We start from the raw sequence: 12,242 nt of genomic DNA, 5'->3' as shown, positions 1-12,242 counted from the left end.
CTCAATTTTTGGTTCTGAGATTTTGCCCAGAAAATATATTGGGCCAATTGGTATAGCTATGTAAGCCTGGTGATGTAAACAGTAATGTTTCTTGATTCCCGTGTCAGTCAAGTACAATTCAATCTGGGGTGGTCAAATTTTAAAGCTCATGAGGCAGAAAAAAATATTACCTGGCAAGGTGTTGTTTTTAAAATACACCCATTATTGTTATAACTCCACATTAGATGTTTTGAAATAAAATAATAATACATTTGAATATAGCTTAAATGTGATTTAAACATCACATTTTTAAAAAAAACAATTGTTAACAATAAATGTATTTGTTTATTCACTGAGTTTAAAAATGGGTGGAATTTTACGCCGGCATGATTTTGTGGTCCCGTCGGAGTCAATGGACCTTTGAACAGCTCTCGCATTTTACGGCCCCCAATGTGTCTACATAACTTTCTAAGTAATCACAAAATAAAAGAACATTTGAATTAAGATGACTGCCACATTAAAATCCATGTGGCAGTGTTATCCGTACAAATCTTGCAGCATAGTAAAGACATTGATTTAAAAATGTAAAATCTATGTGTGGTTAATAAGAAAACCTTCATTCAGTTTATTTATATAAATGTGTGCCAGTAAAAATAGCACAGGGTTTCATTTAAACAGACAAGTGAATTTTAGTGGTTGAAGCCCAAGGTCAAGACAACCAGGCATATGAGTACATTGAAGTGATATCCACCAACTGTATGAAGTTCATTTATAATGAAAGAAAATGAGTATTCATTGCAATATGACCATATTTGCGCACACATTTAATCTGTTCCAACTATAACATAGAGCTAGGATTCATCTTGCCACTGAGTGTGAATGAAGTCTGTAATTCACAGACTGTCCAGACTCTCCTCCCTTCCTGTTATAAGTATGAAACCTTTACAAGGTCAACCCTTCCTTCCTGCTTTGACTTGAAGAAATGATAAAAAAAAGTAATGATAGATGAAACCATGTTAATCTCCTCCGTGACAAAATGCCTTAATTGTGACATACACAAGAAAGAGGGGTGTTTAGTTCATTCAGCTGAAGGAAGTTATTGTCTATTTAAAGTGTAGTCTGTTACTTTAGTTTGGATAAAGGAGCTATGAAAAAGACAGGTAAAAAATTGGTGTCAGTCAGCTTCCAGTGCAAATTTAGCAGCACACTTGGAGCTTTTGCCCAATGACAGAGGCCCAAAGTTTGTTCCAAATTGTGCCTAAAGCCTCATTTCCATAATACTGATGAGTTGCATGCCTCAGTGTAACTCGCCAGTTAGGGCCTTCCCAATATCAGTTGGTTGAAACCTCAAAGGGGAGGTGATGGTGTAGTGGTATTGTCGCTGGACTAGTAACCCAGAGACTCTGGGGGCCAGGGTTCAAATCCGGCCATGGCAGATGGTGGAATTTGAAATCAATTAAAAAACATCTGGAATTAAAAGTCTAATGATGACCATGAAACCATTGTTGTAAAAACCCGGGAAGAAAATCTGCTGTCCTTACCTGGTCTGGCCTACATGTGACAATTTCCCAGGTCTTTCCGTTCTAATGGGCTGACACCCAAATGAATTCGGGGTCCTGATCCCTCACCTGAACTGTGTTACTCTCGAGAGGCTATTTTTAAATGTAAGTGGTTGATTGGCCAGGAGGTGAGCTTAGCGCGAGGCCAGAATTGCCAGTCTAACACCAGTGGCAAGGGCAGGCAGCAGCCATGTTGGGGGAGAGCAGGTGGCTCATGAAAGGGTCAGGAGGATAAAGATGGTGCAAAGTGACCATGGAAGTTACTCAAGTCAAAATACAGAGCTCAGCCCAGCGCTAGTTGACCCTTCAAATTTCACAAAAAAACAAAGATGGAATTAAGTTCCTTTTGCCCTGTGATGACCCCAACAACTGTGCACTAATGTGTACCAGATTGTTTGGGTTCATTTGGAAAAGAGGATTGAAAAGCCCTTTTTATTCTGGACTGGCTACTTAAAAAGCTCCTTAAGGGGCTTTTAATTGGCGGCAAGCAGACTTCCTGTTGCCTCCCTCCTGCAAGACTCCAGGATCCAGTGCTGCCCTCCAGGAACACAATTTTCAAATTGCATCCACACCCGTCCCCAGCAGCAATTGAAAATCCAGCCCTATGAAACTTCAGACATTAAAAATCAAACTTTTACTTTGTGAAGATGGATATTGTCTTTTTTTAATATTTTGGGGAATATGATAGTATTCTGTAAAGAAGGCTATGTGTTTTTGTGTGTCCATGGGTATTTAAAGTGGGGGAAGGTTAGCAAAGGCAGCTTGTCTGTGGGAACTGAGAGATGAAAGGTAAAGGAGCAAGATGCATACATTTGTAATGAGAGGCTATGGTGAAGTTGGAATTACAAGTTCAGTTTTAAAATTTGCATTAGGTGATAGGTAAGGGCTTAATTTTTCAGCTGCTAAATTTCAAAGGGAGGTTAAGGGACTTATACAACTTACAAAGTTGCACAAGTTGAACAAGGGAAGGTTATTAAATTTTATTTGATTTGAAAGTGGAGTTAATAGGAAAACGTGGGGCAGGATTTTAGGCCCCGTGGGTGGGCACGCACCCGACCTGATCGGATGTAAATTAGCACGCGATGACATTGGGCGAGCATCCCGACAACATCGCGCACTTGTGCAACATTACGGTCAGCGGGCACATGCGTGAGTCGGCAGCGCATCCGCCGACAATTAAGAGGCCTATTAAGGCCATTAATTAATTGAAAGCTCTTTTTCACTGCCCGTCCAACGTTATGGTTGGCACACGGGCGAATCAGCCAGGCGGCCTTTGGATTTTTTTAGGAAACTCATCCACGAGTGGGATGAGATTTCCAACATTCATTTTAAAAATATATTTTGACAGCAGTTGTATTAAGTTTATGTTCATGTGAGTGAGTCCTATGTGGGGACGTTTTGTACACTTTCAGAATCTTTATTTTTGATTTTAATATTCTTCAGCTCCCTGCCTTAAAGGAGATTTCAGTGTGTGCTCCCATGTGCATGCGCAGACTTTTGTGCTCGCACACCCCCCACCCCAGCGGTGCTGAGCTTCTCAGCGCGCCTTTCATGCTGGCTGGCCATTCATTAAACAGCCGGTATGAAATTGAAATCAGGGGCCAATCGCGGGCAGTGGACCGTTTCCCTGCTGCTCCTGGGCTTGCCCACCACGCCCTTCCGCCGACCCAAAAATCCTGACCATTAAAGATTTTTATATTTTGGAAAAGTTGGGTTCAAAGAGGTGCTTCAGACAATGGAGTCTAGGATGAAAAGAAAATCAAAGATATTTAAGGAGAGAGGCTTAGTTGAGTTGATGTGGCTATGTAGGGGAGATGTCCTGAGGTCAGCTGTGTGGTGAGATAAGTTGTGAATTTGAAGAAGCCATCCAGTTTCAAGCCAGAAAAGTCTTTTTGTTTTCAGAAAGCAGCCTCTTCCTGAATTTCCTTCAGATTTCCACAGCAGATTGTGGATTGAGAGTGAGAATTTGTGAGATATACTTTATTAAAGTAGCAGCAGTTTTTGTCTTGGGTAATATTATATGATTTTTATGGTTAAAAATCTATAAGGGAGCTGTTGCCAGGTAGTTTACTTGTGTGTCCTGACCAAGCAGGTTATTGTTTTGGGGAATGTTTTGTTAGACTATTTCAACTGTGTAATTTTAATCTTGTGTGTTTAAGTTTTTTTTCTTCTTATTAATTAATCCTTTAATTTTAAAATCCTAAAAGTGTTACTGGGATCCTATGCTTCTGGGATTAGTAGTTTTCCCTTTGTTTTCAAAACACAAAAAAATGTTATGATCAGTAAGACAAGTTTCCCTGTGGGATTTGGCATGCTCAGCGAATAACATGGCTGCGGTTGTAACAATTTGCTATTTTGAAACTAAAACCTTTGTGACACCCATCTAATGTCTATTTGATATTGATCGAAAGAGCATTATGATTATGGCATAGAAGAAAAAAATAACTTGTATTTATCAAAATGCCTTTCCTATACTCAAAAAAACCAGACTGCATCAAAGCTAATTCATTATTTTGATGTGTAGTTGTTCTGTAGATAATATAGTAGTCAATTTGCACATAGTTTAATTCTGCAAAGAGCAAGTGAGATAAATGAACAGTTAATGGCTTAGAGATTTGGCTAAGCAGCACCTGATTTTCAGGTGCTAAGCTGCCTCTTAAGCCTTTAATATGGCAAATGCTGCCCACTATTATTAGAAGCCAAAAAATTGCCGTTAAGTACCCATTCTTGAATCAAGCATCAGACCCTTCATTTATGCAAATCAGAGCCTGGACCCCTGTTTGAGAGCCCCACTGCATGATTGATTTGCCCTGAGGCAGTCAGCATCATTGTTTAAAGGGACTGCCTGTTCGAACACCACCAGTAAGGTAATTTTTTAAAAATATACTTACTTGAATGTGGAGCCACCGCCATGACCAGGTGCTTTTCCAGCCACCAATTGCATCATTCCTCCCAGGAGTAGGTGACAGAGATAGGGAGGTATAAGGCCATGGAGAATCTGAACACAAGGTTGAGAATTTTAAATTTTGTGCATAGCTGGACATGTAGTCAGTGTATTTTAGAAAGCACAGAAGTGATGGGTGAATGGGACTTTGTATGAGTCAGGAAATGGGCAGCAGAGCTTTGAGTGAGCTGAAGTTTACAGAGGGTAGAAGATAGGAGTCTGGCTAGGAAAGCGTTGGAATTGTAGATAAAAGCAAAATACTGCGGATGCTGGAAATCTGAAACAAAAACAAAAATAGCTGGAAAAACTCAGCAGGTCTGACAGCATCTGGGGAGAGGAACACAGTTAACGTTTCAAGCCTGTATGACTCTTCATGAGAACTTAGGAAATAGAGAAATGAGGTGAAATATAAGCTGGTAGAGGGGAGTGAGACAAGTAGAGCTGGATAGAGGGCCAGTGATAAATGGAGGCAAAGAAGAGATTGCCAAAGATGTCATAGACAAAAGGACAAAGGGATGTTGACGATGGTGATATTATCTAAGGAATGTGCTAATGGGGACATTAAGGGTAGCAAGCAGGACAAGCAAGTGGCAGATGGCCCTAGTGGGGGTGGGGTGGGGTGGGGGGAAGGGATCGAAATGGGCTCAAAGGTGGAGATAAAACAATAGATCAAAATAAATTTAAAAATAGGTGGGAAAAGAAAAATATATTTTTTAAACATTATAAATTATTGGAAAAAGGGAGATCAGAAAGGGGTTGGGGATGGAGGAGAGAGTTCATGATCTGAAGTTGTTGAACTCAATATTCAGTCCGGAAGGCTGTAAAGTGCCTAGTCGGAAGATGAGGTACTGTTCCTCGTTTGTAGAGTTTGAAGATAATGAACGCATTGATGAGGCAGAGTCTAGCACAGGTGATTTTATGGAAGTGGAAGTAGGCAGTCTATGGAGTGAATTTTACAGGCGGTGGGGAGCATATTGCTAGGCCTCCCCCACCCTCCCAGAAACCCTAACCCAGCACACCCCACCCACCCCCGGAAAAGTTGATCACAAACTGACTTTTTTTAAAAAGGCTATTGCATCACGGGTAGCCTTAACAAGCTGAGAGTGGAACTTCTGCACTTCAGTGAAAGGAAATCCTGCCTTTGAGAACTGCGAGTCTGATTGGCTGGCAGCTCTTGCAGTGCCAGAACTCAGTAGTGGCCGCTGCTGGTACTGCAAGCAGTTCCATGAAGAAGATTGATGGTGATTGGGCTGAGGATTTTTGGGTGGGCAGAGATTGGGTGGAAGGGGGGTGGGGTTAGGGTTTTGGGAGGCCAGCGGAGGCAGCTCAAAAAGGGGGTGGTTATCATCTTGAGAGTGTTGCTTCTGATGTGCTCAGGGCACCCCCAAAGGAGGTACCCACCCCTTCCCACATCTTCACCTCAGATGGTGAAAAAGCAGGCTCCCCACTCTTGCCCGCTTTCCACTGCCCAGCATATTATGACACTGGAAGCTGAATGAGTCCCTTAACTGTCTCTTAATTAATTAGCGGATGGGCTAGTGGGTGCCTAACCCACACACCGTGTATTGGGAATGCGTTAGAGGTGGACGGGATGGGGTGGGTTAGCCACCCATCATATTTTATGTGCCCCCCCCCCCACTGAAAACACACCGAGTGGGGGCTATAAAATCCACCCCTTTGTGATGGAAATGTTAATTTTCTGATTTAAAGATGATGGTGCAACCACTGTGCCAACTGGATCAGAGCTGGATCCAAATTTAATTGTTTTTTTGTCAACTAATAGGTGTATAACTGCATGTAATTTTTCACCTTTTGTGCTTTTCTTCCCCAGTTGATCAACTCAATGAGTTCACTTGCAGAGTACTGTCTACCCTCTGTTCTGCGCACACTCTTTGATTGGTATAAAAGACAAAATGGTACAGAAGATGAATCCCACGAGTATCGGCCCAGAACAAGTACAAAGTCAAAAGGGTAATTATTTTTCATTTTATTTTGGTGATTATTTCTGTTCATACAGCTTGCCTTGTGGGTTCTGTTCCCCTGTCTCTTGTTCAGGGACTTGTCACATATAACATTAGATTGTTTATTGACTCAAGGTACCCAACTGTAACAGTCTTAAGGATAAATTTGTGGTAAGACCATCTGACCTTCAGCGTTTTCTTCCTTAAGAAGCAGAAGAATGGTGCAAATGGAGATTTTATACAGAATTTGTATGAATCAAACTTAAGATTTGAGCTATGAGTAAAATGGAATGTGCCAGTCTTTGTTCTAAGGTATTGGGAAAACCACCCAGGGACATGTGTTGCTCTATATACATATATAGATTTTTGTTATATATATGAACAAAATCCCTTTGGGGCTGCTCATAGAAAGTCAAATGATATGCTGTTTTATAATGACAGGACCATTATACTGTATAATTCCCAATATAGTATTCTGCTTCTAAAGTATGCCTCCATTTCTTTATGGTCACAAATGGTAGAATTTTTTGGTCCTGCCAACAGCGGGAGTCGTGGCAAGTGGGAGCGGAAAATCCCAAGTGAGGATAAAAGTCGGATACTCAGCAGTGGGAAAACAAGTCGGAATTTTCCCCTCAGCACTTTCAAGGCAGCCTAATGGCGGGTTGACTTTCCTGCTGATCCATGCCAGGAACAGCATTTGCATGCAATTACATGTCATGAATACACATTAAAAACGCAAAATGCCAAAATCACATTCTCCCTCCTAATTGCATGCCACGCGAGCGGAAAGTTAGACCAGTCTGATTCATGACCAGATTTAAGTGGCGTGCACCTGCCAACCTTCACTTTACTCATGACTTCGAGTTGCATACAACATCAAAAGCCTACCAGCAACAGCGTTGCACCGACACAGTCACTGCTGCCAAGGCTGCTTTCTTAGGTAAGATGTGGGATTCGCAGGCAGGACCACAGGGTGGACCACATTGTTGGGTACGAGATTAAAGGCAGCTTTGGAGCTATGTGGATCACATTGTCGGGGTGAGTCATTAAAGGTAGTCCTGTGGCTTTGTGGTCACGCTACAGGGCTATGCATGACATGCACATTGTGGTCCCGGCCCAGGGAAGGGCAAGTCCCATCTGCTCAGTGGGAGTCGTGCACACCATGGTGTGCAGGGCATGGTCAGTGCCTCACACATGGTCCTGGGGGTGGCTGGCTTGATACTGGGCTGCAGATGGTATAGCCATGGTCAGGAGAGGCATCTTCACCCTGTAAACGGGGAAAACACAATAAAGGAGGTGGGGTACTCAAAGTTCCCATGGTGGGTTGGGAGGCCTCTGTATGTTACCATGCACAGAGCTTCAAGATGGGGAGGGGTGAGGCCCACATGGGGCATGGGGAAAATCCACAATGTTGGGTTCAGGGGGATGGGCAGAAATGCCCACAATAATCACTATGGGCTCCAGGGTTACTGGGGGAGGCTGGAGAATAACCAGAGGGAGGTCTACCTACACATCATGGAATCTGATCGGAGGGACGTGAACAAAGATTGTCTGGAAGTAGAAGTGCAGCACCATCTTGTTGAGACCCCAAATCAATGACACAGTTTAAAAATGAAACTGGAAAAAATTCACCTCGGATGGGGTCTGAGGCAGTTTGGGAGGAGCCAAGGCTGGACTCTGGGGCCCTTTCAGGGGGCAACCTCAAACTTAATAGAATTTCAACACGGAGATGAAGGGTCAGCTGAGAGAACTCATGAAGACTTTATTGAAACGTTAGAGTTGGAACCAGAACTCAGTGTGCGCTTTTACACATGACTGCACTCGGCATTAGGGTCACATTAGAGGTAGCCTCATTGAGCACTAAAACACCAGAGGAATGTGAGAAGAGAAGAGGCAGCCAGCCATTAAGGGAGTGCAGCTGCTGGACGTATTCAGGAAGCTCTTTCAAACTCTGCAAAATGCATTGTCTTTTGACATGAGTCACAGGGCACAAGACATCCAATCTTTCTAAAAGTGCAAGGCAGGGGTAATCTCAAATCCAAATTAGGCAGCATACGAGTGCCTTTAATGAGCCTCAAAATTACATGGCTGTGCCCAACCCTCTTACACCGTAAATAGAATTGAGATGTCAAGTTGTTGGAGTGACTTCTTAGACACCTATGACCTCTGAGGGAATGCCTCAGCTGCAAGGGTGGAACAGGGAAGGGCACATAGCAGAAGCATAGCCCAAGGGCATGACCATGGCTTTCTGGCTTGGAGTGGGAGGTCTGTAATTGTTGAGTGAGACACATTCATCTCTTGGATCCATCTGTCCACAGGAAGGAGGAGGATTACAGAATGAAGACCGTGGTCACTGTTGCCTTCTTGATGGCAGTGCTCAAATTGAGGAGGAGAAGAAGGGCCCGGAGCCATCTAGCACAGCTTAGAGAAGAGCCATGGCCTGAGGCCCATGGTCCAGAGATGCCCAACCAAGACCCAGAAGCTGAGGAGGTCAAACCCATCCTATGCAGGCAACTGGAGTGACCGAGGGTATACTGAAGACACCTCCTATTTGGAGAGACAGTGCCGCGCATGTCTCCACTTGTCAAGAGATGTGATGGCTCATATCGGCCACGTTCTGTGGGAGGATCTGATGCCACATGGACTGGGAGGCCACCCCCTGCCAGTGCCCCTGATGGTGGTCACTGCGCTCAATTTCTTCGCAAGCTTTTCGTTCCTGGGATCCACAGGGGACCTATGTGGCATCTCTCAGGCCTCAACACATAAATGTATAAAGGAGGTGATGGGTGCCCTCTACAGTAAGGCTAAACATTATATAAAGTTTGCAATGGATGAAACTAGCCAGGCTGCTAGATTTCTGGGATTTGCAGTGATCTCTGGCTTCCCAAGAGTGCAGGGAGTGATCAATTGCACACATGTCGCTTTAAGAGTTCCCTGGCAGTAGCCCCTGATCTTCATTAACAGCAGAGGGTTCCACTCCATCAACGTTCAGCTGCTCTGCGATCGTCAGAAGTCAATCATGCGTGTATGTACCAGGTATCCTGTGAGTTCTCACGACTTCTACATCCTGAGTCACTCCCAGGTGCCAAAGATATTCTAAGGGCTGCAACGCTGTCTGATAAGGGATACCCGCTGAAGAGATGGCTCATGACATGCATCACCCTTATAGTGCCTCAGAGGAGAGATACAACATGGTGCACTCTGTGAGAAGATCCATCATTGAAGAAACCATTGTCATCCTGAAGATGCGTTTCCGTTGTTTGGACCGTTCAGGTGGGGCTCTGCAGTACTCTCCAGAGAGGGTGTCCACATCATTGTGGTTTGTTGCGCCTCTCCCTTTTAAACACACTCATGCTCACCCTCTCTCTCTGTCTCAGAAAACCACCCACCCACCCTCACTTCCATACCACCTCCCCTCACTCCCTTACTCACCCACTGACCCACCCACCCACCTTCACTCACCCATTAACTCTCACCCACCCACCATTCCTCACTCACACACGCACCTTCCCTCATTCACCCACCCAGCTTATGGCCCATTGGGACTCGTGCCAGGGATTGTTCGAGACTGGAGTAAAATTCCTCTTTGGACTTGTCTGTAGCATCGAGCATTGGGGACTGTAGCGGCTTGGCTCTGGGCTAGGGTGAGCCAAAGGGTCATGAGGCGCTCATTTATCCTATAAGGGGTGTGTTTGAGATGGCCATCTAGTTCATTTTTAATGGCAAAGCCAACCTCCTGGAGGCAGCAATCTTCTACTAGTTTACCTTTCCAGAAGAAGGTGTAACTGCCACCTTGTTCCTTGAGCTGATCTTCCACTGCCCACCAGGTCTCACTTAGGGCAGCGATGTCAATGTCGAAAGCCTGAGCTCCCAGACAACGATGGCAGTACGCCATCCCAGTCTGTTGCTATTGGTCCATGAGGGTCCTTACATTCCAGTTCCCGAACTTCATTTTAAGGGGCTGGAAGATGCCTGTGCATGAGTTCTTTTAACGTGGGATGGCCGTTGCACACCAGCTACCACATGGGCTTCACAGAGCAAGGACTTGGTCCAGTGGCGAACGGGTCTGAGACAACTGGAGCTGGCGACTCACGGTGATTCAGAGACGCAGAGTCTCCACAGCGCCTGGTCTGCCCTCAAGGCCCCTATAACCAGCATTTGTGAAGCGACAGTTGGTCACTCAACCAGAAAACACCAAGACTAGCTCGATGAGAATGACCAGGAGATCCAGGAGCTGATAAGCCGCAAGTGCAAGGCATTTCTGAACCTGAAACAGTGACCCAACTCGAAAGCAACAAAGCAGCTCTACAGATGGCTGAAGGCTGAGGTCCAGCTAAAAATCCTCGACCTAAAGAACAGATGGTAGGTGGAGAAAGCGCAGGAGATCCAACAGTTAGCCAACGACCATGATGTGTGAGGTTTCTTTACCACAGTCAAGGCCACCTGTGGCCCAAGTACCCAAGGCCCCACTCCACTGCTGGTCAAGAGAGGTGCTCATCAAGAATAGAGAGGTAGTCAGTGCCTGCCGGAAGGAGCACGTCGAAGATCATCTTAACAGAGACTCTGTCTTCAACTCGAGTGTCCTCAACTCCATCCTGCAGCATGCTACCCACCACCGTCTCAGCACAATCCCAACCCAGCATGAGGTAGAAAAGGCCATTTGATAACTAAAGAGCAACAAGGCATCAGAAGTAGATGGAATCCCTGTCGAAGCACTAAAGCATGGCAGAGAAGCACTATTGGCACGAATAAATGGTCTCATCTCTCTTATCTGGAAGGAGGAGAGCATGCCAGGAGATCTCAGCGACTCCGCAATCGTGACCATCTTCAAGAAAGGTAACAAGTCCGACTGCAGTAACTGTAGAGGAACCTCCCTGCTGTCGGCCACAGGGAAGGTCATCGTAAGAATCCTCCTCACTTGCCTTCTCCCTGTGGCTGAAGAGCTCCTCCCAGATTCACAATGCGGATTCTGCCCACTAAGGGTCACAATGGACATGATCTTCACCCTGTGGCAACTGGAAGAGAAATGCAGGGAACAGCACCAACCCTTGTACATGGCCTTCTTTGACCTCACAAAAGCCTTCAACACCGTCAACTGCAAAGGATTATGGAGCATCCTCCTCCGTTTTGGCTGCCCCCAAAAGTTTGTCACCATCCTCCGCCTGCTCCACGATGACATGCAAGCCGTGATCCTGACCAATGGATCCATCCCAGACCCAATCCATGTTCGGACCAGGGTCAAGCAAGGCTATGTCATCGCACCGATGCTCTTCTTGACCTTAGAGATAAAAACAAAAAACTACTGCGGATGCTGGAAATCCAAAACAAAAACAGAATTACCTGGAAAAACTCAGCAGGTCTGGCAGCATCGGCGGAGAAGAAAAGAGTTGACGTTTCGAGTCCTCATGACCCTTCAACAGAACACAACAGTTCTGTTGAAGGGTCATGAGGACTCGAAACATCAACTCTTTTCTTCTCCGCCGATGCTGCCAGACCTGCTGAGTTTTTCCGGTAATTCTGTTTTTGTCTCTTCTTGACCTTCCTTGCCGCAATGCTCCATCTCACCCTCAGCAAGCTCCCTGCTGGAGCGGAGCTGAACTACAGAACAAACAGGAGCCTGTCCAACCTCCGCCGTCTGCAGGTCAGATCCAAGGTTGCCCCATTATTTGTCATTAACTTATTTTGCAGACAATGCTTGCATCTGCACACACTCTGAGGGCGAGCTCCAAGCTATTGTCAACACCTTCACCAAGGTGTACGAGAACATGGGACTTACACTAAACCTCCGTAAGACAATGG

The 12,242-nt window shown here is 45.2% G+C and overlaps 1 protein-coding gene across 6 annotated transcripts in view; it reads left to right on the top strand.

Annotated features, from left to right (window-relative positions):
- Positions 1–12,242, top strand: part of LOC144682720 (protein furry homolog) — a 520,809-nt gene that overhangs the window by 161,522 nt on the left and 347,045 nt on the right. For all 6 annotated transcript variants that reach the window (XR_013577095.1, XM_078545350.1, XM_078545351.1 and 3 more), the window contains exon 4: positions 6,314–6,453. Coding sequence is in view for 5 of the 6 variants with exons in the window: in XM_078545350.1 (XP_078401476.1) it covers positions 6,314–6,453 (140 nt within the window). In the remaining variant the exon portion in view is untranslated. The remainder of the gene's footprint in view (positions 1–6,313; positions 6,454–12,242) is intronic.

The sequence above is a fragment of the Cetorhinus maximus genome, chromosome 7 (assembly GCF_964194155.1).
Source record: "Cetorhinus maximus chromosome 7, sCetMax3.hap1.1, whole genome shotgun sequence".
Taxonomy (NCBI): domain Eukaryota; kingdom Metazoa; phylum Chordata; class Chondrichthyes; order Lamniformes; family Cetorhinidae; genus Cetorhinus; species Cetorhinus maximus.
This window is presented reverse-complemented; position numbering and strand designations above follow the sequence as displayed.